At 42.7% G+C, this 22,786-nt stretch overlaps 1 protein-coding gene across 5 annotated transcripts in view; it reads left to right on the forward strand.

The window, feature by feature from the left end:
- Positions 1-22,786, forward strand: part of fgd6 (FYVE, RhoGEF and PH domain containing 6) — a 156,362-nt gene that overhangs the window by 54,304 nt on the left and 79,272 nt on the right. For all 5 annotated transcript variants that reach the window (XM_070897670.1, XM_070897669.1, XM_070897671.1 and 2 more), the window contains exons 4-8: positions 2,873-2,937; positions 3,041-3,071; positions 9,599-9,750; positions 11,631-11,787; positions 12,003-12,090. In XM_070897670.1, the coding sequence (XP_070753771.1) occupies positions 2,873-2,937; positions 3,041-3,071; positions 9,599-9,750; positions 11,631-11,787; positions 12,003-12,090 (493 nt within the window). The remainder of the gene's footprint in view (positions 1-2,872; positions 2,938-3,040; positions 3,072-9,598; positions 9,751-11,630; positions 11,788-12,002; positions 12,091-22,786) is intronic.

Below are 22,786 nucleotides of genomic sequence, written 5' to 3' on the forward strand. Positions count from 1 at the left end.
TTCTCTTGTTAGCCATGGTTGAGCCATCTTCCCCGTTTTATTTTTACTCCAGACAGGGATGTACAATTGCTGAAGCTCATGTGATCTTTAAATGTTTGCCATTGCCTATCCGCCGTCAACCCTTTAAATATCATTCGCCAGTCTATTCTAGCCAATTCATGTCTCATACCATCGAAGTTACCTTTCCTTAAGTTCAGGACCCTATTCTCTGAATTAACTATCACTCTCCATCTTAATAAAGAACTCTACCATATTATCGTCACTCTTCCCCAAGAGGCCTTGCACAACAAGATTGCTAATTAATCCTTTCTCATTACACATCACCCAGTCTAGGATGGCCAGCCCTCTAGTTGGTTCCTCGACATATTGGTCTGGAAAACCATCCCTAATACACTCCAGGAAATCCTCCTCCACCGTATTGCTACCAGTTTGGTTAGCCCAATCTATATGTAGATTAAAGTCGCCCATGATAACTACTGTACCTTTATTGCACGCATCCTTAATTTCTTGTTTGATACTGTCCCCAACCACACTACTACTGTTTGGAGGTCTGTACACAACTCCCACGATAGTTTTCTGTCCTTTAGTATTCTGCAGCTCCACCGACACAGATTCCACATCATCCAAGCTAATGTCCTTCCTTACTATTGCGTTAATTTCCTCTTTAACCAGAAACGCTACCCCACCTCCTTTTCCTTTCTGTCTATCCTTCCTGAATGTTGAATACCCCTGGATGTTAAGTTCCCCGCCTTGGTCACCCTGGAGCCATGTCTCTGTGATGCCAATTATATCATATTCATTAATTGCTGCCTGTGCAGTTAATTGGTCCACCTTATTATGAATACTCCTCGCATTGAGGCACAGAGCCTTCAGGCTTTTCTTTTTAACACACTTTGCCCCTTTAGAATTTTGCCCCTTTAGAACAGCACTAGCAAACACTCCCCCTAAGACATTGGTTCTAGTATTGAGGGAGTGCAGCAAAGGTTCACCAGACTGATTCCCGGGATGGCAGGACTGACCTATGAAGAAAGACTGGATCGACTAGACTTATATTCACTTGAAGCATATAAAATTCTGACGGGATTGGACAGGTTAGATGCAGGAAGAATGTTCCCAATGTTGGGGAAGTCCAGAACCAGGGGTCACAGTCTAAGGATAAGGGGTAAGCCATCTAGGACCGAGATGAGGAGAAACTTTTTCACCGAGAATTGTGAACCTATGGAATTTTCTACTACAGAAAGTTGTTGAGTCCCGTTCGTTGGATATATTCAAAAGGGAGTTAGATGTGGCCCTTACGGCTAAAGGGATTAAGGGGTACGGAGAGAAGGCAGGAGTGGGGTACTGAAGTTGCATGATCAGCCATGATCATATTGAATGGTGGTGCAAGCTCGAAGGGCCGAATGGCCTGCTCCTGCACCTATTTTCTATGTTTCTATGTCTCACTATATTTATTTCATCCAGAATATCACACTCTTCCTCGATAGCAGTATCTGCATTGCCCCTTTCCTTTGCGAAACAGATGCAAAGTATTTGTTAAGAACCCTACCAACATCTTCTACCTCCACACAAAGATTACCCTCATGGTCTGTAATAGGCACTACCCTTTCTTTAGTTACCCTCTTATATTTATAGAACATCTTAAGGTTTTTCTTAATTTTACTGGCCAAGAATTTCTCGTGCTCTCTCTTAGCATTCCTAATATCCTTTTTAATTTTACCTCTTAACTTTCTATATTCCTCCAAAAATTCTAAAGTATTTAGCCGTTGATATATGACATAAGCGTCCCTTTTTTTCTTAACCCTCCCCTGTAAGTCCCGAGACATCCAGGGGGCTCTAGAATTATTTTTCGCAGCCTTTTTCTTTAAGGGCACATGTTTGGCCTGAGCCTTCCAGATCTCCTTGAATGCCTCCCACTGTTCCGACACTGATTTACCTACAAGTAGCTGTTTCCAGTCCACTATGGATAAATCACTACTTAACTTAGCAAAATTAGCTTTTCCCCAATTCAGAACTTTTATTCCAGGCCTATTCTTGTCCTTATCCGTAACCAACTTGAATCTGACTGAATTATAGTCACTGGCATCCAAGTGCTCTCCCAGTAATACCCCTTCAACCTGCCCAGCTTCATTCCCCAAAACTAAATCCAAGACCGCCCCCTCTCGTGTTGGGCTTGCTACATACTGACTAAAAAAGTTCTCTTGAATGCATTTCAAGAATTCCGCACTCTCTATACCCTTCACACTATATTTGTCCCAATCAATATGCGGATAATTAAAATCCCCTACTATTACTACCCTATGGTTTTTAGACTTCGCAGCAATTTGCCTACATATTTGCTCCTCTAGCTCCCTCCCACTGTTTGAGGGTCTATAATACACGCCCAGCAGTGTGATCGCATCTTTTTTATTTTTCAGTTCGACCCATATGGCCTCATTAGATGACCCCTCTAACATATCATCCCTCCTCACCGCTGTAATAGTTTCTGTAATATGTTTCTTAACTAAAATGATTGGATAATTCAAAATTGTTAGTGGCACAAAAATAACTTCAAATTGTCAGGAGTGGACTATATTCTTATGAAAGCCTAATGTCCATGGGTTGCTGTTTATAGGCTGATAAGGCAAATAAGTAGGGTTACTTCCAAGTCTTTTAAAACAGAAAAGTGGTGTTGATGGCCAGATCGCTAATTCTTAAACTGCACTATGATGGGAGTTTTTTTGTACAACTTGAATGTTTTGAATAACTATGAAATGTTCAGTGAATGTGTATGCTTTTTGTCTTATTTTGGAGTATTTGTTTATTTTGGTAGTATACTATATTTTATGTTTTACTGTAAAGTTTTCCTGAAGCTTGCCCTGTGCGTTCTCTGCAGAATGATGAAGGAAAGAAAACCAAAGTCTATCATATTGCCAGAGAAATCATGAGCTCAGAGAAAGTGTATGTATATTGTTTTGATTTTGATATAACCATTTACAGCAGTGTTTGAATAATCTCAATTCATATATAAAAGGATAATACTATGGATTTTTTTCACCAACAGATTTGTGGATGTTTTGAAGCTTTTGCACATCGTAAGTAATTCATTTTCTGCTTTTCTACTTTGAGTGTTTTATGTTCTTTGAAATCAGTAGATAAAAGAATGTGGTTAAAACAGCTGCTCTATGTAGAATGTATTGTACAACAAAGTGTCTGTAAAAGGATCCTTCTCTGAAATAGTGCTTTGGTGTGACCATAAGCAATAAACTTAAATGGCTTTTGGATAACTTTCTGGTCCTCGACTTTTGAAAAACATTTTTCAGTATGTGCTGGTCAGCTGTCACATATTTAAAGAAATGTGCGGTTGGCCATGAACAACAGTGAAAAGGGTTTAATATCCATTTCATTGTGTGAGGGTAGTAGCTGGCCACCTGTCAATGCCTTCCATTGCTGTGTTAATATGTCATCTGGTAGTCTTTAATCACATGGTACATCCCAGTGGTAGTCAAATAAACCTTAGCCATTCTTGTGAGTGGAATGCAAACAGATATCCTTACTAGAGAGTGAAAAACAGCTGGGTCCAAACTAACTCTGTCTTTTATTATGATAGGTTCTACACTGCTTGGCTCAGCAGTTTGGAGTTGTTTGGGTGCTGTCTTCAGTCAACATTTTTTGAATAGTTAGTCATTCAGACAGTGGTTTTTTTAAGGGCTGGTTATAGTTCTGGAAGAATAGTAATTTGTGTAATGCAATGTCAGCTGGTCCAAAACAATTTAAAATCTCTGTACTTGAAAGCATTTCAGTTGTCATGAAGCTGTACTTGGCACAGATATGTTTTAAGTTTTTAATTTATTGTAATAGTTGCATAACACAAAAACAAGTTAACATACTTTGAAAACAGTATTGTATACTGAAAAGTAGATATGAACTTGAGGTTTGAAAACAGTGATTCAATTTACCTCAGTTAGCTGGAGTTTGGCAATGCCCCACTGATCATCACAGAACTGTGCATACATTTTCTGTGAATGGTTGAGTATGTGATGAGAAACACGATGCTAATCAAATTTCCTCCTGAGCATTTTGTTCCTCTTGAACTTGCCAAAATTCTGAACCTAACGATCTAAGTGCATGGTCACATGTGAAGTTATCCTGTTCATACAGCTCTTTCATATTTGTTCCTGTATTTTTATCCTCATCACGGAATATTTGCACAGGTGAAAAATGACATTTGGATAGCCAGTTTCCAGGTTGTGTAGTGTATATCAAAAATTGCAACCATACAAGGTCTACCCATGGTGGTGGGTCAAGGTTATGCTGATACATACTTGCCAGCCATCAACACTTCACACTTTCTCAGCATTTTGGGGGCCTGCTCTGTGTCTCAACATTCAGCATGGTATGGGTCTCCCTTCCTCAGCACCACTCCTAAGTAAGACGGAGGAAACAAGGGGTTAGAAAGTAGTAATCAAGGAGGTCTTCCTGTGCTAAATAGTATATACGTTAATGCAAGGAGTACAGTGAATAAGGCGGATGAACCAAGAGCACAGGAGACATTTGGGAGTATGACATTATAGCCATAACCGAGACATGGCTGAAAGAGCGGCTGGTTTGGCAGCTCAATATTACTGTTTTTTTTAGACAAGACAGAGAGAGGGGATAAAAGGGTGGAGGGGTGGGGTGGTGGTTGCGGTATTGATTAAATAAACTATTACAGCTGTGAGGAGGGATGATAAGTTGGAAGGATCATCAAATTAGGCCATATGGGTCGAATTGAAAAATAAAAAAGGGGCTATCATACTGCTGGGCGTGTATTCTAAACCCCCAAACAGTGGGAGGGAGATAGAGGAACAAATATGTAGGCAAATTTCTGTGAACTCCCAAAAACCATAGGACAGTAATAGTAGGGGATTTTAACTATCCTAATATTGATTGGGACAAATATAATGTGAAGGGCATAGAGGGTGCGGAATTCTTGAAATGCATTCAAGAGAACTTTTTTAGTCAGATTGTAACAAACCCAACACGAGAGGGGGCGGTTTTGGATTTAGTTTTGGGGAATGAAGCTGGATAAGTTGAAGAGCACTGAAGAGAATAGTGGAAGAGCACTTGGATGCCAGTGACCATAATTCAGTCAGATTCAAGTTAGTTATAGATAAGGACAAAGATGGACCAGGAATAAAAGTCCCAAATTGGGGAAAAGCTAACTTTGCTAAGTTGAGGAGTGATTTGGCCACAGTGGACTGGAAACAGCTACTTGTCGATAAATCAAGGAGGAGATCCGGAAGGGGCAATGCAGATACTGTTATCAAGGAGGAGAGTGAAATTTTGGATGAAATAAACATGGTGAGAGAGGAGATATTAAGGGGTTTAGCAGCTTTGAAAGTAGGTAAGTCCGTATGCCCGGATGATGTGCATCCCAGGCTGTTGAGTGAGGTAATAGCAGAGGCCTTGACCATCGTTTTTCAGTCTTTTTGGATTCAGGCAGGGTGCTGGAGGACTAATGTGGTACCCTTGTTTAAGAAGGGAGAAAGGGATAGTCCGAGTAAATACAGGCCTGTCAGCCTAACCTCAGTGGTGGGAAAATGATTGGAAATTTTGTGCCTGGAAGGATGTTTCCAGTGGGGTTCCGCAGGGCTCTGTTCTGGGTCCCTTGCTTTTTGTGGTATACATCAATGATTTAGATTTGAATATAGGGAGTATGATTAAGAAGTTTGCAGATGACACTAAAATTGGCTGTGAGGTCGATAATGAAGAGGAAAGTCATGGACTGCGGAAGGATATCACTCTACTGGTCAGGTGGCAGAATAGTGGCAAATGGAATTTAATTTGGAGAAGTGTGAGGTAATGTACTTTGGGAGGGCTAATAAGGAAAGGGTATACACATTAAGCGGTAGGCCACTTAATAGTGTAGATGAACAAAGGGACCTTGGAGTACTTGTCCACCGATCCCTGAAAGTACCAGGCCAGGTGGATAAGGTGGTTAAGAAGTCATACGGAATGCTTGCCTTTATTGGTCGAGGCATAGAATACAAGAGCAGGGAGGTTATGCTTAAATTGTATAATACTCTGGTTAGGCCACAGCTGGAGTACTGCATGCAGTTCTGGTCGCGGTATTATAGGAAGGACGTGATTGCACAAGAGAGGGTGCAGTGATTTACTAGGATGCTTCCTGGAATGGAGAATCTTAGCTATTAGGATGGATTGGATAGGCTGGGTTTGTTCTCATTGGAACAGAGGAGGCTGAGAGGAGACTTCATTGAGGTGTACAAAATTTTGAGAGGCCTGGCTATAGTAGATAACGGGCCTATTTCCCTTGGTGGAGGGGTCAATTACGAGGGGGCGTAGTTTTAAGGTGGTTGGTGGACTGTTCAGAGGGGATTTGAGGGGAGGCTTCTTCATGCAGAGGGTTGTGGGGGTCTGGAACTCACTGCCTAGAAGGGTGGTGGGTGCAGAAACCCTCACCACATTTAAAAGGTGCTTGGATGGGTACTTGAAGTGCCATAACCTGCAGGGTTACGGACCGAGAGCTGGTAAGTGAGATTAGACTGGATAAGCTGTGTGTAGTGCAGATACGATGGTAAGTACTGCAGGGAATCGAATACGGCCAGGGTGAACTCCTGGACTAGTTTCGATTGCCTGGATGGGTCGGAGAGGAATTTTCCCAGATTTTTTTTTTCCCCAATTGGCCTGGGTTTTTATCTGGTTTTTGCCTTTCCCAGAAGATCACATGGTTCCGGTTGGGGTGGATTGTAGAATGTTGCGGTGCAAGGGGTGTCACAGTTGTGTGAGGCGGACTGGTTGGACCCGTTGCTCTTTACCTTTCCGCCATTGTTCATTGTTCATAGGTTTATATGTAACCTTCAGGGCTGCTGACCAAGGGCTGTGTGGCTCTTTGTCGGCCGGCGTGGACACAATGGGCCGAAATGGCCTCCTTCTGCGCTGGAATCACTGCCATTAGTAAGAGGAGGGGGCAGTGAGGAAACAGTCAAAAGGGAAGAAGGAAAAGGAGAGCATGGATGGTGATAACTGGAGAGAAGGAAGGAGGCAGAAGCTTGGAATGGTGCTTTGGAGTGGTGGAAGAATGAGTGCCAGAATTAACTGAGGGAGAGAGGCGAAGAGCCGGTGGAGGGGCAAAAGAGTGCCAGTGTGAACAGGTGGGAGGGGGAAGAGTGCCAAGTTGAATTGAGGGGGTGGAGAAGAGTGTCAGTCAGTATGAGATTGGAGGAGGAGCATATGACTTTGAACGGGTGGGGGTTGGATAGTGTACATTGTCTATGAACTTGGTTTGTAGAGAGTAAAGTAGCTCTTTGAAATGGAGTAGGGCTGTTGGATGTGGAGCATGACACTTGAGGTAATTTTTGGAAATGAAGGTCTATTGAAAATTCAATTGTACTTTTCTTATACACAATTAATCAGAGGTATAATTTTTAATGTAAAAAAATGAACTTGGTCCAACATCCTTTGTTTGTACTACCAATTTTGTGCCATCAACATTTGTATTCCCCTTTCCTAGCTTTCATGAACTTATATTTTTTCTTCCAGTACAAATGAATATTGGGTTATATCTGCAGATTAAGATGTTTTCACAAATCAGAGGCCTATAATTGGGACTGTTCTTGAGCTATCTGCTTTTGGGGGCCATGTCAGGTTTTTATAAACTGTTGGTTAGGTTTTGATACTTTTCTAGGTTGGTATGCATGCTGGTGCTAATTTGAAACTCTTCATTGAAACAATTTATAGTTTTAAATATATATCCGATTTTTCAGTGTCTCCGTGTGCCTTATGCTAGTTAATACAGATAGCTGAATTGGAAGTGTTGCACTGGAGCTCTACTGGATACCTGTAGAGTGACTGCAGATATTGATACCTACTGTGACTGGCTCAAATGATCCACTGTGTTAATTAGTACACGAATCCTGCATGTGTAAATGTTCTGTATTCTATAATTTACCAGAATATTTTAAGATTCATGGTAAACTATAGCAATTGTAGTGTATTTGAAGTTTAAGGAAAAGTTTATTTTCCTTTTTCAATTTTTTTAGTGTGTTCGTACACTTGCTGAAAATATAAATTATACATACAAAATGAAGATTTGAGAATTACATTTTATTGGGGCAGTGATGGGGAAAAAAACCTGAAATAATCCAAAGCTATATTTATACAGAACAATTTAGTATCCTCGTGTTTCTATTTACGATCTTTTGAATGCTAAAATTTCCAGCCCCAATTTTGAATTTTGAGCAGTTCATTATATATTGTTTTTCAGTTGCAAACACATCCATCCATTTTGAAACCCAAGGGGGAACTTTCCTCTACCTATACTTTGGGAATTGGTGTTCCTCAGGCACGTGTCTGAGGCAAATGAGACAAGAGACCCATTATGTCAGGTCTATGCTCTACTGCATCCCACTGAGATTTCCTGGGGCTTCCCCGCAGGACGTAAATGGGTTTGCACCTGTAGGCTCAGGCCTGCAATTGTATTTTAATAACAGGAGGGAGTGTGTTTTCTATGGGCTATGCCGTTTGCCGCTCCAGCACAAGATGCTCATGGATATATGGCCCTTTGGCTTTTTCCTGGGGTCAGATCGAAGATCAGACAGATAAAAATATTTTTCTTTGCACTCTCCCAACAGGAGATCTTTATGTTCTCAGTAACAGTAAATTTCATCAGGCAGTTGGTTTTGAATTGTCTCCAGCTGGATCTTTTTCTTAATATCATCTAATACCATTTTGGGGGATTTAACTTGTATACAAGGTAGTAAGTAATTCACCTTATACTTGTAATGTTATTGTATGGCCGTGTCATGCTGAATCATTACCCTGTTGCATCACATTTAGATTTTCTTATTTGCTTGTGTCATCAACTATTGATGGACCTGATTCCATAATTATTATTGGCAGTGTAGGTAAGCACCATTTTAGAGTGATTCCTGTTGTTGGTAGGCAGAACTTAGACTTAGCACTGTAGTCTATAACATGATCCAAACCGAGAAAGCACTGCATAGAAATACATGAAAGTCACAACACGGAAACAAGTCATCCGGCTCAACTGATGTGTGTCAGCATTTGCCCTCCATGCAAACAAATCAGTTACCCACCTTGTTCCCATATCTCTTCAACCCCCTTCCTTCATCCACCTATCTAATTTAACCGTAAATCTTGACATAATTTCTGCTTCAACCATTAACCTTGAAAGTGAATTCCACAAACTCGCAACTCTCTGTGCAAAGAAGTTTCTCCTGTCCTCTATTCTAAATCTCTTGCATTTAATTTTGTATCTATGGCCCTTCATTCTACAATCTCAACAACTGGAAATGGTCTTCTATCTACCCTGTCCCATCCTTTCATAATTTTAAACACTTTTATCGTATCGCCCTCTAATCTACATTAATGAAAAATATTTAATGAAAAAATACCCTTTTTTTTTACGTCTTTCTTCATATTTCCACATACCATGCTGGTTAAGGTAGAAAATTCAGTTTTAAGTTTTACATATTCCTTTAATTGGGTTACAGTTTTGCAACTCCTATGCATATATCTATAATTAAATAGACCAATAAATCAAAAGATTTAAATGTTGAAGGCAGCTTTACGCATTTTCCATCCATCTTAATTCTGACAGGATTTCCGGGATTCAGTGATCCAATCCGCGAGACAGTATGGAAAACAAGTGATTGAAGATAAGATTTTGAACCAGATCTTGTACTACCTGCCACAGCTGTATGAACTAAACCGGGGCCTGCTGCGGGAACTAGAGGAGAGAATGGCTCACTGGTAATTAATCTTTCAGCATTACAATAGATCAAATCTATTCCTTAACCTGTATAGACTTTTGAATCTGATCTATAGCATGACCAAAATTAATTATGAAGAAAGTTGGAGTAATTTGGGGTTACATTGCATAAGATAGTAAAGAATATAGAAAAGGGAAAACCAGAACATTTTAAACCAAACGGGGAGAGTGAAAAGGCCATTTAGCACTGTGCTTGGTCAAAGTTTGGCGTTTACTCCTGTCCAAGGTAACAATCATCCCCTCATGATTTAGTAAGTTGGGTGGGAGGAAGGCATGCTTATTTTAAGGAGTGTGGGATTCCCATACTGGGGAACTGTGTAATCCCAGGCTCTGTAGTCATTTGAACTCATCTATAGTCAACAGAAGTTTCACCTGTTCTCAGCCGGGTGACTAGCTACAGCACCCCAAACAACCTGCCTCCTGTAAGCCATCCACGCGAGCCATGCAACTCTGGGGCATTCATGGTTTCGTGGAGGCTAAACCCTGGAATGATTTAAACTGGTCCAACCGCTAGTCCTAGAGCCATAAGTGGCACTCGAGCTCTGGAAATTCTGCCTTCGATGCCCAGGGAACTCTGTCATATTTGCACTTACATGGTGCATACCTGTGAGGCCCACAAAGACAAAATTCTTAACTTTTAATAAAAGCGTTGGGCTTTTTGTGTTAGGATTTTGTCTTCGGATAAGCTTACATAGTCGATTGGCCTTTCTTCTCTCTCTCTAGTGGGAAATGCTGGCAATGCACAGCAAATCTATCTGCATCTGAAAAGAGAAAAACAGGTGAACATTTTGGATGCAAACCCTTTGTCAAAACTCACCTTAAATACTGACCACTATTTTCTCTCTCCAGATATTGGTGAATCTGCTGTATAGTTTTAGCATTTTCTCTTCATTTTGCATTTCCAGCTTTCGCAGTGTTTCTTTTTTTCACTTCCGTAACCTTAAAAAAATTAAACCTTCAGTTAAATCCTGTTCTTATTCCACCTGGTATACCAAAAAATACTTCAAATGTCATTACTCTATTGAGGAATTCTGCAGTTATTTCAGTCATCTGTGTGTGTGTGTGTGTGTGTGTGTGTGTGTGGGTTCTGCGCTAGAAAGGAGGTTCTGCGATGGGAAGTTAGCACAGTTTTTTGTTTCCTCTTACAAACAGCCCACCTTTAGTTGAAGATATCCAGCATGTAGACTGCTCCAGGCTGGCTTACAGGTGGCAGGTTGTTTGGGGTGCTGTATCTAGTCACCCAGCTGAGAATGGGTGAAACTTCTCCATTAAGGATAAATGAGTTCAAATGTCTATAGAGCCTAGGATTTACATACAGTTCCCCAATATGGGATCGCGCACACCTGTCTCACCCTGTCTCGCCTAACCTATTTAATCGTAAGGGAATCATTGTTACCATGGACAGTGGTGACCTCCGAAACCTTGGCCAAGCAGCCAATCTTTATATGTTAGTAACAAATCATACAATTCTGGTGTGTTCACAGTTAGGTCTGACCTTCTCATTATCTGGCTGCAAAGCCACACAATTATAGCAGCAGTTGCTGAACAGCAAGAGTTTTGAGCAATGTTGAGAGTCTTCATTGCCTCCACAGTTGAGATTGGCTAGCTCAGTATAGACAAGAGGTTGAACTTGGCATCTCTTTAGATTTTATAGTACTGTGCCACACTACATGATGCACTTATCCACTGAACCATGGTGAATCTGCTAATTTGGTGTAGCATTTTCTCTATTTTGCATTTCCAGCTTTCTATATCCCAACTACAGATCTACCTGCCTACATTACTAATTTTATCTTGCTTTTATAAATGACTTGCTTTTATTTCTGTTCTACTTTATTAAAATAATTATTTGTGTCTATAGGGATGAGTATCAGAGAATAGCTGATATCTTCATGGAGAAGGGACCATACCTCAAGATGTATTCAACTTATATCAAAGAGTTTGACAAGAATGTTTGTTTGTTGGATGAACAGTGCAGGAAGAACCCCACCTTTGCTGCTGTAGTTAGAGAATTTGAGGTAATAAGCGTTCTTTGAACCAACGTCAACTGTAACATTTTGCTGCTATAAATGTCTACATTTTCTGTGGAGTAGACACATCACGTGTGAAGACTTGATAGCTTGTGTTGTCTCCAAAATACATTATACAAAATGCTCCAATGATTTTAAAGCTATCATTAACTGGCTTATGAATCTTCTTGTCTACAAAATTTCAGGTTTCTGTTTTCTTTCAGATGAGCTCTCGCTGTGCAAACCTGGCACTCAAACATTACCTGTTAAAGCCTGTCCAGAGGATTCCACAGTACAAGCTGCTTCTGACAGGTATTGTCACCTCATTATTCCTGAAATGACTGTATTAGTGATTTGACATTTAAAAATATATTCCTGCTATTTGATGGAAGACTACTTTGTTAAAGCATACATTAGATATTCAAGTGTGCGTTTAATATATCGATGTAACTATTTGTACTGCACTTGTTTTGACAGACAGGCATCTGTTCACCCCCACCCGTACTGCACTTTTTTGACCGACGGGCGACAAGCCCCGCCCCCCCCCTCCCGGCCAAATCATTCCATGCGCATGGTGCTGAGAAGGACCTGAGGCTTAGACTCTCTTTCATCCTCCCCCCCCCCCCCTCCAGTCGGCCTGGGCCCGATGGTGGCAGCAGTCCTGGGCCTGATGGCGGTGGGGGGTGGCGATGGTGAGAGAGGCTGGGCCCGATGGTGGAAGGGAGAAGCTAAGGGAGTGAGCGGCTGGGGGAGGGAGAGAGAGAGAGAGAGCAGCAGGGGGAGGGAGAGAGCACGCAACTGGGGGAGGCAGAGAATGTCAGGGATTTACTTGGACTGGGGTAAGGGACTTTGGCTGGCCTTTGCTGTCTTCTGGGGAGCTCTGTCTTCTGTTGCTTCAGGAAGTCAGTGGATTAAGTTACAATTTGCAAAGTCAATGAGACCTTGAGATGGGCGGTTCCAGTAACACATCCTGTGAAACTTCAGGGTGTGGCTTATCCTCCAAGGGGACCAATCAGAAACAAAGGGTGGAGCATGTTGGCTGTTTTGGCAGTACAAAATAAACGCGTCCTTAATATATAGCATTGAAATTGGTTACTGGTAGGTGCCAGTTACAGTTTATTTGTTATATAATAAATACATTAATGTTCTAAAGAAAAGTATTTAAAACTGTTTTCAAAATACTTCCTATTTTTGCCGTTTGTTTGTTTACAACATAATGGAATTTAATTTGTTCTTGAGTTAAGCTTGAAACTAGGGAAACTAATAGGACTAAAGGCGGACGAGTCCCCTGGACCTGATGGCCTGCATCCTAGGATCTTAAGTGGCTGCAGAGATAGTGGAAGTAATCTACCAAAATTCCCTGGATTCTGGAGATGTCTCAACGGATTGGAAAACCGTTAATGTAAAGCCCCTATTCAAGAAAGGAGTGCGACAGAAAGCAGGAAACTAAAGACCAGTTACCTTAACATCTGTCATTGGGAAAATGCTGGTGTCCATTATTAAGGAAGTAGTAACAGGACATTTAGAAAATCATAATACATAATACAATCAAGCAGAGTCAACATGTTTTTATGAAAGGGAAATAATGTTTGACAAATTTGCTAGAGTTCTTTGAGAATGTAACGAGCAGGGTAGATAAAGGGGTACCAGTAGATGTAGTGTATTTGGATTTCCAGAAGGCATTCGATAAGGTGTCACATAAAAGGTTACTGCACAAGATAAGAGCTCACCGGGTTGGGGATAATATATTAGCATGGATAGAGGATTGGCTAACTAACAGAAAACAGAGAGTCGAGATAAATGGGTAATTTTCAGGTTGGCAAACTGTAACTAGTGGGGTGCCACAGGGATCAGTGCTGGGGCCTCAACGATTTACAATTTATATTAATTACTTGGATGAACATACCAAGTGTAATTAGTCAAATTTGCTGATGATACAAAGATAAGTGGGAATAAAGAGGACACAAAGAATCTGCAAAGGGATACAGATAGGCTAAATGAGTGGGCAAAAATTTGGCAGATGGAGTATAATGTGCAGTTATCCACTTTGGTAGGAAGAATAAAAGAGCAAAGTATTATCTAAATGGAGAGAGTCTGCAATGGAGAGAGGCTGCGGTACAGAGAGATCTGGGGGGTCCTTGTGCATGAAACACAAAAAGTTAGCATGCAGGTGCAGCAAGTAATTCGGAAGGCAAATGGAATGTTGGCCTTTATTGCAAGGTGGATAGAGTATAAAAGTAGGGAAGTCTTGCTACAGTTGTACAGGGCATTGGTGAGACCACACCTGGAGTACTGCGGACAATTTTGATCTCCGTATTTAAGGAAGGATATTGGAGACAGTTCAGAGAAGGTTCACTAGATTGATTCCTGAGATGAAGGGGTTGTCTTGTGAAGAAAGGTTGAGCAGCTTGGGCCTATACTCATTGGAGTTTAGAAGAATGAGAGGTGATCTTATTGAAACATATAAGATTCTGAGGGGGCTTGACCGGGTAGATGCAGAGAGGATGTTTCCCCTCATGGAATTGAGAACTAAGATAAAGATAGAACAAGGGGCCATAGTTTCAGAATAAGGGGTCGCCCAGTTAAAACTGAGATGAGGAGGAATTTCTTCTCTGAGGGTCATGAATTTTTGGAATTCTCTATCCCAGAGAGCTGTGGCGCCTGGGTCATTGAATATATTTAAGGTGGAGGTAGACAGATTTTTGAACGATAAGGGAGTCAAGGGTTATGGGGAGCAGGCAGGTAAGTGGAGTTGAGGCCATCAGATCAGCCGTAATCTTATTAAATGGCGGAGCAGGCTCGAGGGGCCGAATGGCCGACTCCTGCTCCTATTTCTTATGTTCTTATGATACTGTATACAACATTCCTTGTGGTGTACCTTTCCAGTCATAGGGTAGGCAGCAGTTTAAATTCAGGTATTATATTTGCTGTGTACCAAGAGAGGCAAATTTGTAGTTTAAGGTATAGTCTTAGTCATTATCTGTAATTAACTTTTAATAAGAGTCATATTTCCATATTGTAATGCATAGAAGCAATGAAGAATAATGGAAATTTGGAAATAAAATTGATCTCCGTTCACAAATTCATGCCATAGTCAGAAATTGCATCTTTCACTTTATCTGCTTTACGTCAAACTGATGCATTGAATACCATTGAACACCTTGGTATATAGTGGCAGTTATGCATATTTTGATTTTTTTTTTTAATTGTTCTTTATCAAATTCTTCTTTTGTATTTTCCCCTTTCATTCCTCCAACCATTCATGGAACATCTTGTTACTAGCACAAGAAAACATACAAGAGTAGAGCAGTAGATTAAGCCCTTCTGACGATTTGTTTTCCTCCATCAGGGAAAGCGCCACAGTTTCATTTGGCGCCTTACCAAATGGTCACCACCGAGACTGCGATACTATGTGAAGAACCAATGTGCTAGATCCTCCACTGTCCTTCAGTATGCTGTATTTGTGAGGGTGCCTGACACCTCACCTTCACTCTGTAAACATTTGATAGGTGAAGTTAATGAATGATACAAACGATGCTCTGAATTGATTCATATCAAAACATTATATGATCCAATATGTACCCTCATCAGTTCAGCTGTGCTGGTCAGAATTTCATTTCTAATGTCCAGTAGGCTCCCACCAATCAATTCTGCACTTTTTCCCTATTCAAATTTCTTTATTAGCCAATCCAGTTGCTTGGATTGATAAGATGGTGAATACTTACAGTTGTGATCAGTGAGGTTACACTTGAGATCAAACAAGATTTTATGTCAACACTTGTTTACAGAAATGGGTCAAGCGAGATGGGCTAAACAGTTGCTAATTTGGATCACATACCTTTGGCATGTAAATTATCACTTAGTCAACATAAATATGTATTGCACCGCAGCCAAATTCTATCAGTGCTAGAATAGGTAGAACATAAATAGGGACTTGAGGTGAAGGAGCATGGTTTGGACCCCACCAAATTTGTAAAGCCAGGGAGAGGGTGAAAATGACTTCAAATTTGGTCAAAAACCAGAGTGGGTGGATATTGCAGTCTGCTGAATACCTCAAAATTCTGTTCAATAATAGCATTTCTTGCGTATGTAAATAACAAGCTAACTGAAACAGGAGAAGTGTAACTCACTGTGTCCTTTATAGCAACTCCCCAAAATGGTATCCCAAACCAGCATGAACCAGAATGATTACACAATTGTGAATAGCTCCTGCAGGGTCCTGATGCCCATCTAGTGAGCTGTAACAAGCAAACAGAGTATGAACACAACAGCATGTAGACAAGGATGTCAGAAAAGTGTGTGCTGGATGATGATGGGGTTTGGAACCAATGAGGCACATAAACTGTATGGCATTGGATACTGAATGTGAGGTGCATGACACTGAGATTGACTATACAAATTTAATTGCAAATAGAGTATGACGGTTGCTTACACGTCTGAAAAAGGTGGTAGTCAGGAAGCTGGAAGAGGTCAATGACTGAGATTACTGACCTGGATAGTTAAAGACATATGAAGCAGGGGTGAATCATAAAAGTAGGGTGGAACTGTTGGTCAGTATTCTGCTATGGTTTGTTGCATCTTATAAGTTAAATGTAAATACATGGGATTGTGTTTAAACATAAACATCTTGAGATTCAGGTAACATCCTAAATGGTTTCATTTAATTTGTGCTTTGTGATGTCAATGTGTTACTGGTCGATAACATTTCTACGTATTATTCTGCTGACTTCCATCATAATCTATATATTAAAATAAATGAGAAAGTTCCTACTTGCAGGTTGAGTGTTTGAATAACTGGTAAACTCAGCATGTTAAATGCAGCTTAGTATGAATTCCAAAGATTAGGTGTGATGCAACAAAATTATGAAAAATACTTTATCAGTAAGAAATTAAACGTACAAGAAGCATTCAGTGATTACTAACACAATAAGTAGCAAAGTAATGTTCAAAACTCAGTGTTCTTTCTTACTGCTCCATGACTTCAGTTTAATCTGCAGAAAGTGTACGACATGTATCAGAGCTTCTATTTGACAATACAGCAAAGGAAATGATACATAGCTATCAGAAGGGTGTCTCAAAATTGCATTCTGCAGTTTTCTGGTGCTGATTTTGGAATTAAAAGAAAATATGATGGAACCATTAGTTGATTTAATAGTCGTCATCATAGGCAGACCCTTGGGGTCGAGGATGACTTACTTCCACACCAAAAATGAGTACTCAGGTGACTAAAGAATCTAATGCGGAACCTGCAGTCTCTGTCACAGGTGGGGCAGACCCGTAGTTGAAGGAACGGGTGGGTGGAGTACCTGGGTTGCCGCACGCTCCCTCCGTTGTCTACGCTTGGCTTCAGCTTGCTCTCGGCGATGAGACTTGAGGTGTTCAGCGCCTTCCCGGGTGCTTCTCCTCCACTTTGGGCGGTCTTGAGCCAGGGATTCCCAGGTGTTGGTGAGGATGTTGCACTTTTTCCAAGGAGGCTTTGAGGGTGTCCTTGAAGCGTTTCCTCTGCCCACTTGGGGCTCGCTTGCATGTCGGAACTCCCAAGTATAGCCCTTGTTTTGGGAGTTTCGTGTCAGACATACAGACGATGTGGCCCGCCCAGCGGAGCTGATCGAGCGTGGTCAATGCTTTGATGCTGAGGATGTTGGCCTGAGCGAGAACACGGACGTTGGTGTGCCTATCCTGCCAATGGATTTGCAGGATCTTGTGGAGGCAGTGCTGGTGGTACTTCTCCAGAGTTTTGAGGTGCCTGCAGTATATAGTCCATGTCTTTGAGCCATATAGGAGGGCGGGTATCACTACTGCTCTGTCGACCATGAGCTTGGTGCCAGGTTTGAGGTCTTGGTCTTCAAACATCCTTTTCCTCAGGCACACTAAAGGCAGTGTTGGACCTCGTCGTCAATGTAATAATATAGTATAGTTTAAATGAACATTTAAAAAAAAACAGTACCAAAACTCCTCTCTTCCCACACTACTTTCACCAGTGTGTGTGTTGGGAGAGTTATAGTGGAACACCACTAATGTGTCATTTTACAAAAGCCTAGAACTAAGGAAAAGAATGAAATGAGCAGCAAGCATATTGGGCCCAAGTTTCGGCCTCAGTTGCTCCTGATTTTTTGGAGCAACTGGTGTCAAACGGAGTATCTTAGAAATTCAAATTCTCGGCATTTAGTTTGCTCCAGTTCTAGTCAGTTAGAACAGTTTCACTTTGGAACAGAATTTTTTTTTTTCAAAAGGGGGCGTGTCCGGCCACTTGTGCCTGTTTTCAAAGTTTCGGTAGTGAAAACTTACTCCAAACTAACTTAGAATGGAGTAAGTGAAGATTTTTGTACGCTCGAAAAAACCTTGTCTACACTTTAGAAAATCAGGCGTAGGTTATAAATCAGGCGTAGGGAATGGGGGGGGTGGGGGGGGGGGCGGGGGTTTAAAGGGAAGTTTACAAACATTAAACACTTCACTTTTACAAATAAAGAGCCATCATCAATAATAAATGATAAAAACATCAATAAATCAACCAATAAATCAATCAAAAAAAATTAATAATAAATAATTTTTTTTTTAATCAATAAATAAAACATTTCCTACTTACCGACTGCAGCACCGGGAGCCCTCCAACAGCGTGCTGGGATGTGCCCCCCCCCCCCCCCCCCCCCAGTGTGTCTCTGTCAGTGTCTCTATCTCTCTGTCTATCTGTCTGTGTGTGTCTCTCTCTGTCTGTCAGTGTCTGTGTTTCCTCCTCCCCCCACCGGGGAGGAGGAGAAGGGAAAGGTGGGGGAGAGGAGAAGGGAAAGGTGGGGGAGAGGAAAAGGGAAAGGTGGGGGAGAGGAGAAGGGAAAGGGGGGGGGGGAAAGAGAAGAAGGGGAAAAGGGGGCGGGGAGAAAGGAGATTGGGGGGTTGGGGGGGGGAGGGGAAAGGGAGGAAAGGGGAGGGAGGCTGGACAGGCCGGGCCCGGCCGGGCCCAAGACTTCGGGTAGGGCTCGTCCCCAGCACCAGATTTACAGGTAGGTGGCGTTGGGTCGGGTCTGGGGTCCGTGGTCAGGAGGTCGGGTCGGGGGGGGCAGAGGGAGGTCGGGTTGGTTCGGGTGGTGGGGGGGGAGGGAGGCCGGTTCAGTTTGTGTCGGGGGCGGGGGGGAGGGAGGGCAGGTCAGGGGTTGGGTCCGGTCCGAGTGGGGGGGGGCGGTCAGGAGCGCGGGTCGGGGTGGGGGGGGGGGCGGTCGGTTCGGGTCGGGGGGGGGGGGGGTGAAGAGGGAGGTCGGGTGGTTGGGGGGGAGCGCGGGTCCGGTCCGGGGGCGGGGGAGGAGTCGGGTTGGTGTCTGGCTCGGGTCCGGTCCGGGGGTGGGGGAGCGTGAGTCGAGTCGGGTCGGGAGGAAGCAGGAGCTGGGCATGGGAGGCAGCCTTATGCGCGCAGCCCCAGTGAGGACATTCGGCCAGGGCTAGGGGCTGCGTGCTTCGGGCCCCTCCCACACAGTCTTGGGCACCTGGAGCTACTGCACATGCGCACCCACTGTTTAGCGCAGGTGCAGAGGTCCTGGCACTGTTTTCAGCGCAGGGACCTAGCTCCGCCCCCAACTGCTCATGTTGCACCGCGCCCGACTCCAGAGGACCAGCAGGGAGCCGGTGAATCTGTAAGTTTTTTTTAGGCGCACTTTGTGGCGCGAAAAAGGGGCATCCAGGTCGGGGATGCGCCGTTCTAGGCGCGGCCCGAAACTTGGGCCCATTATTTTTATTTTATTTACTTTTTGATTATGAAGAACTGGGGGATCTTCATTCCATGTAAAATTAGTTTGCATTGCTTTCAGCTAGGGATAGTATGATTGATGCAATTAGACTTTCTGCTCTAATATTCTCTCACCTGGAGGGAGGGAAGGGGAGTGCCTAGTTTCCACATCAGTAACTTTCTGTGTCAATGGTTTGCTGAAATGATTCTCTGGAGTTGGGTTATCGCTTCCCATGGTTCATTTATACTGCAGCTCTCAATCTCAAACACTGCCCTGTTTTGTACTGCCTGGCTGGAATTCTAATTTTCCTGCCCAGGATAGATCACTATGCATGGTTACACATACGCGCATAGCTCCTGTCCAGCAGGTAAAATGCAGATGGTAGTTCCTGCATTATCTAAAGGTTGAAATTAACTCCAGGCAGGTCTAAAACATGTTTGAGGTCCAGGATCCTCAGGCACTTTTTAAATCCAGTTTGACACTGTGCTGGAGTAAATTCCTTACCATGTCAAACTGAAACAGTGACTACTCCTCCCCCACAGTTCTCCTGCTCTCTGAGTGCAGTTGGGCCCAGTTTCCAGATTTGCACAACAATCTTGGCATTGGTGCAAAGCTGATGGTGCTTTCAGCAAGATTGAAGCTGTCGTGTAATTACACCCCAAGTTTTGTAAAGATAGCAGTGTATTTAGGACTTTGAAAAGTCTATCCTGGAATTAAGCTAATTTTCTTATGCTAGTTACACCTAATTAGTGTAATCTAATGAAATGTTCCTCTCCTGAACTTTGTCCTGCTACACACAAGTTCACATTGTGACATTCATGGTTCAATCCTTCTATTGCTTCTGCCACGGCAGAATAAAATGTTCTTATACTGGAGATAATGAACATGTGATTGTAATTGGGTACTGGACTGATCGGAATCAGCATGTCGAACAATGAAAACTTAATAATTTATGCTTGGAGCAATACTCTACATCGATCAGGATTGCTATATAAGGAAAGTTTGGTATGTTGGAATTCTACGCTTGGATTAGATATTAAATTACTTGAAGCCAACTATTCCTGTAGTGACACTGCCATCTTGTGATTATCTCCAAATGTTTAACTTCCTTAAAAGCATATTGCACCATATTTTATTATATCCCTAACTATTGTGAGGTAAGGGAAGGCTGCCAGGGCCCATGCAACCCAAGTGCAGGAAGAGTCAGTGCCTGGAGGTTAGGAGAAATTAAATGGGGGAAAAATGCAAAATAGTTTGAGTAGGATTTATTTTGTATTAAACTTATAAACACCATTCCAACTTTCAACAAATAGCTATTTAAAAATTGAAATAACAACAACTTGCATTTATATAGCGCCTTTAATGCAGTGAAACGTCTCAAGGAGCTTCACTGGAATGTTAGCAACTAAAATTTAACACCGAGCCACATGAGATACTAGGGCAGATGACAAAAAGCTTGGTCCAAGAGGTAGGTTTTAAGGAGTGTGTTAAGGGGTAAAGAGGCAGAGAGGTTTAGGGAGGGAATTCTAGAGCTCAAGGCCTAGGCAGCTGAAGGCACGGCCGCCAATGATGGAGCAATTAAAATTGGGAAGCCAGAATTGGAGAAGCACAAATATCTGAGAGTTATGGGGCTGGGGGAGGTTACAGAGATAGGGAGGGGTGAGGCCATTGAGGGATTTGAAAATAAGGATGAGAATTTTAAAATCGAGGCGTTGTTCAACCGGGAGCCAAAGTATGTCAACAAGCACGGGAGTGATGAGTGAACGGGACTTAGTACAAGTTAGGATATGGGCAGCAGAGTTTTGGATGAGTTTAAGTTTATGGAGGTTGGAAGATGGGAGGCTGGCCGGAAGTACATTGGGATAGTGAAGTCTAGAGGTAACAAGGCACGAATGAGTGTTTCAGCAGCAGATGAACTGCAGCAGGGGCGGAGTTGGGCAATGTTACGGAGGTGCAAGTAGTGGTATTGCTGAAGGATCGGCTATATGGTCGGAAGCTCATCTCTGGGTTATGTACGATACTAAGGTTGCGAACAGTCTGGTTCAGCCTCAGACAGTTGCTAGGGAGAGAGATGGAGTTGGTGGCTAGGGAACAGAGTTTGTGGTGGGGACTGAAGACAATGGCTTCGGTCTTCCCAATATCTTTGATATTCATCTTTTCTCCTCCTAAGTCCAACACATGCCGTTCACAGTCCTTGGCCAAACATAGAAAATAGGTGCAGGAGTAGGCCATTCGGCCCTTCAAGTCTGCACTACCATTCAATAAGATCATGGCTGATCATTCCCTCAGTACCCCTTTCCTGCTTTCTCTCCATACCCTTGATCCCTTTAGCCGCAAGGGCCATATCTAACTCCCTCTTGAATATATCCAATGATCTGGCATCAACAATTCTCTGCGGTAGGGAATTCCACAGGTTAACAACTCTGAGTAAAGAAGTTTCTCCTCATCTCAGTCCTAAATGGCCTACCCCTTATCCTAAGACTGTGTCCCCTGGTTCTGGACTTCCCCATCATCGGGAACATTCTTCCCGCATCTAACCTGTCCAGTCCCGTCAGAATCTCGTAAGTTTCTATGAGATCCCCTCTCATCCTTCTAAACTCCAGTGTATAAAGGTTAAGTTGATCCAGTCTCTCCTCATGTCAGTCCTGCCATCCCGGGAATCAGTCTGGTGAACCTTTGCTGCACTCCCTCAAAAGCAAGAATGTCCTTCCTCAGATTAGGAGACCAAAACTGAACACAATATTACAGGTGAGGCCTCACCAAGGCCCTGTTCAACTGCAGTAAGACCTCCTTGCTCCTATACTCAAATCCCCTAGCTATGAAGGCCAACATACCATTTGCCTTCTTCATCACCTGCTGAACCTGCATGCCAACTTTCAATGACTGATGAACCATGACACCCAGGTCTCGTTGCATCTCCCCTCTTCCTAACCTGCCACCATTCAGATAATATTCTGCCTGTGTTTTTGCCCCCAAAGTGGATAACCTCACATTTATCTACATTATACTGCATCTGCCATGCATTTGCCCATTCACCTAGCCTGTACAAGTCACTCTGCAGCCTTTTAGCATCCTCCTCACAGCTCACACTGCCACCCAGCTTAGTGTCATCTGCAAACTTGGAGATATTACACTCAATTCCTTCATCTAAATCATTAATGTATATTATAAAGAGCTGGGGTCCTAGCACTGAGTCCTGCGGTACTCCACTAGTCGCTGCCTGCCATTCAAGGACCCGTTTATCCTGACTCTCTGCTTCCTGTCTGCCAACCAGTTCTCTATCCACGTCAGTA

Source organism: Pristiophorus japonicus, chromosome 13 (assembly GCF_044704955.1).
Source record: "Pristiophorus japonicus isolate sPriJap1 chromosome 13, sPriJap1.hap1, whole genome shotgun sequence".
Classification (NCBI taxonomy): domain Eukaryota; kingdom Metazoa; phylum Chordata; class Chondrichthyes; family Pristiophoridae; genus Pristiophorus; species Pristiophorus japonicus.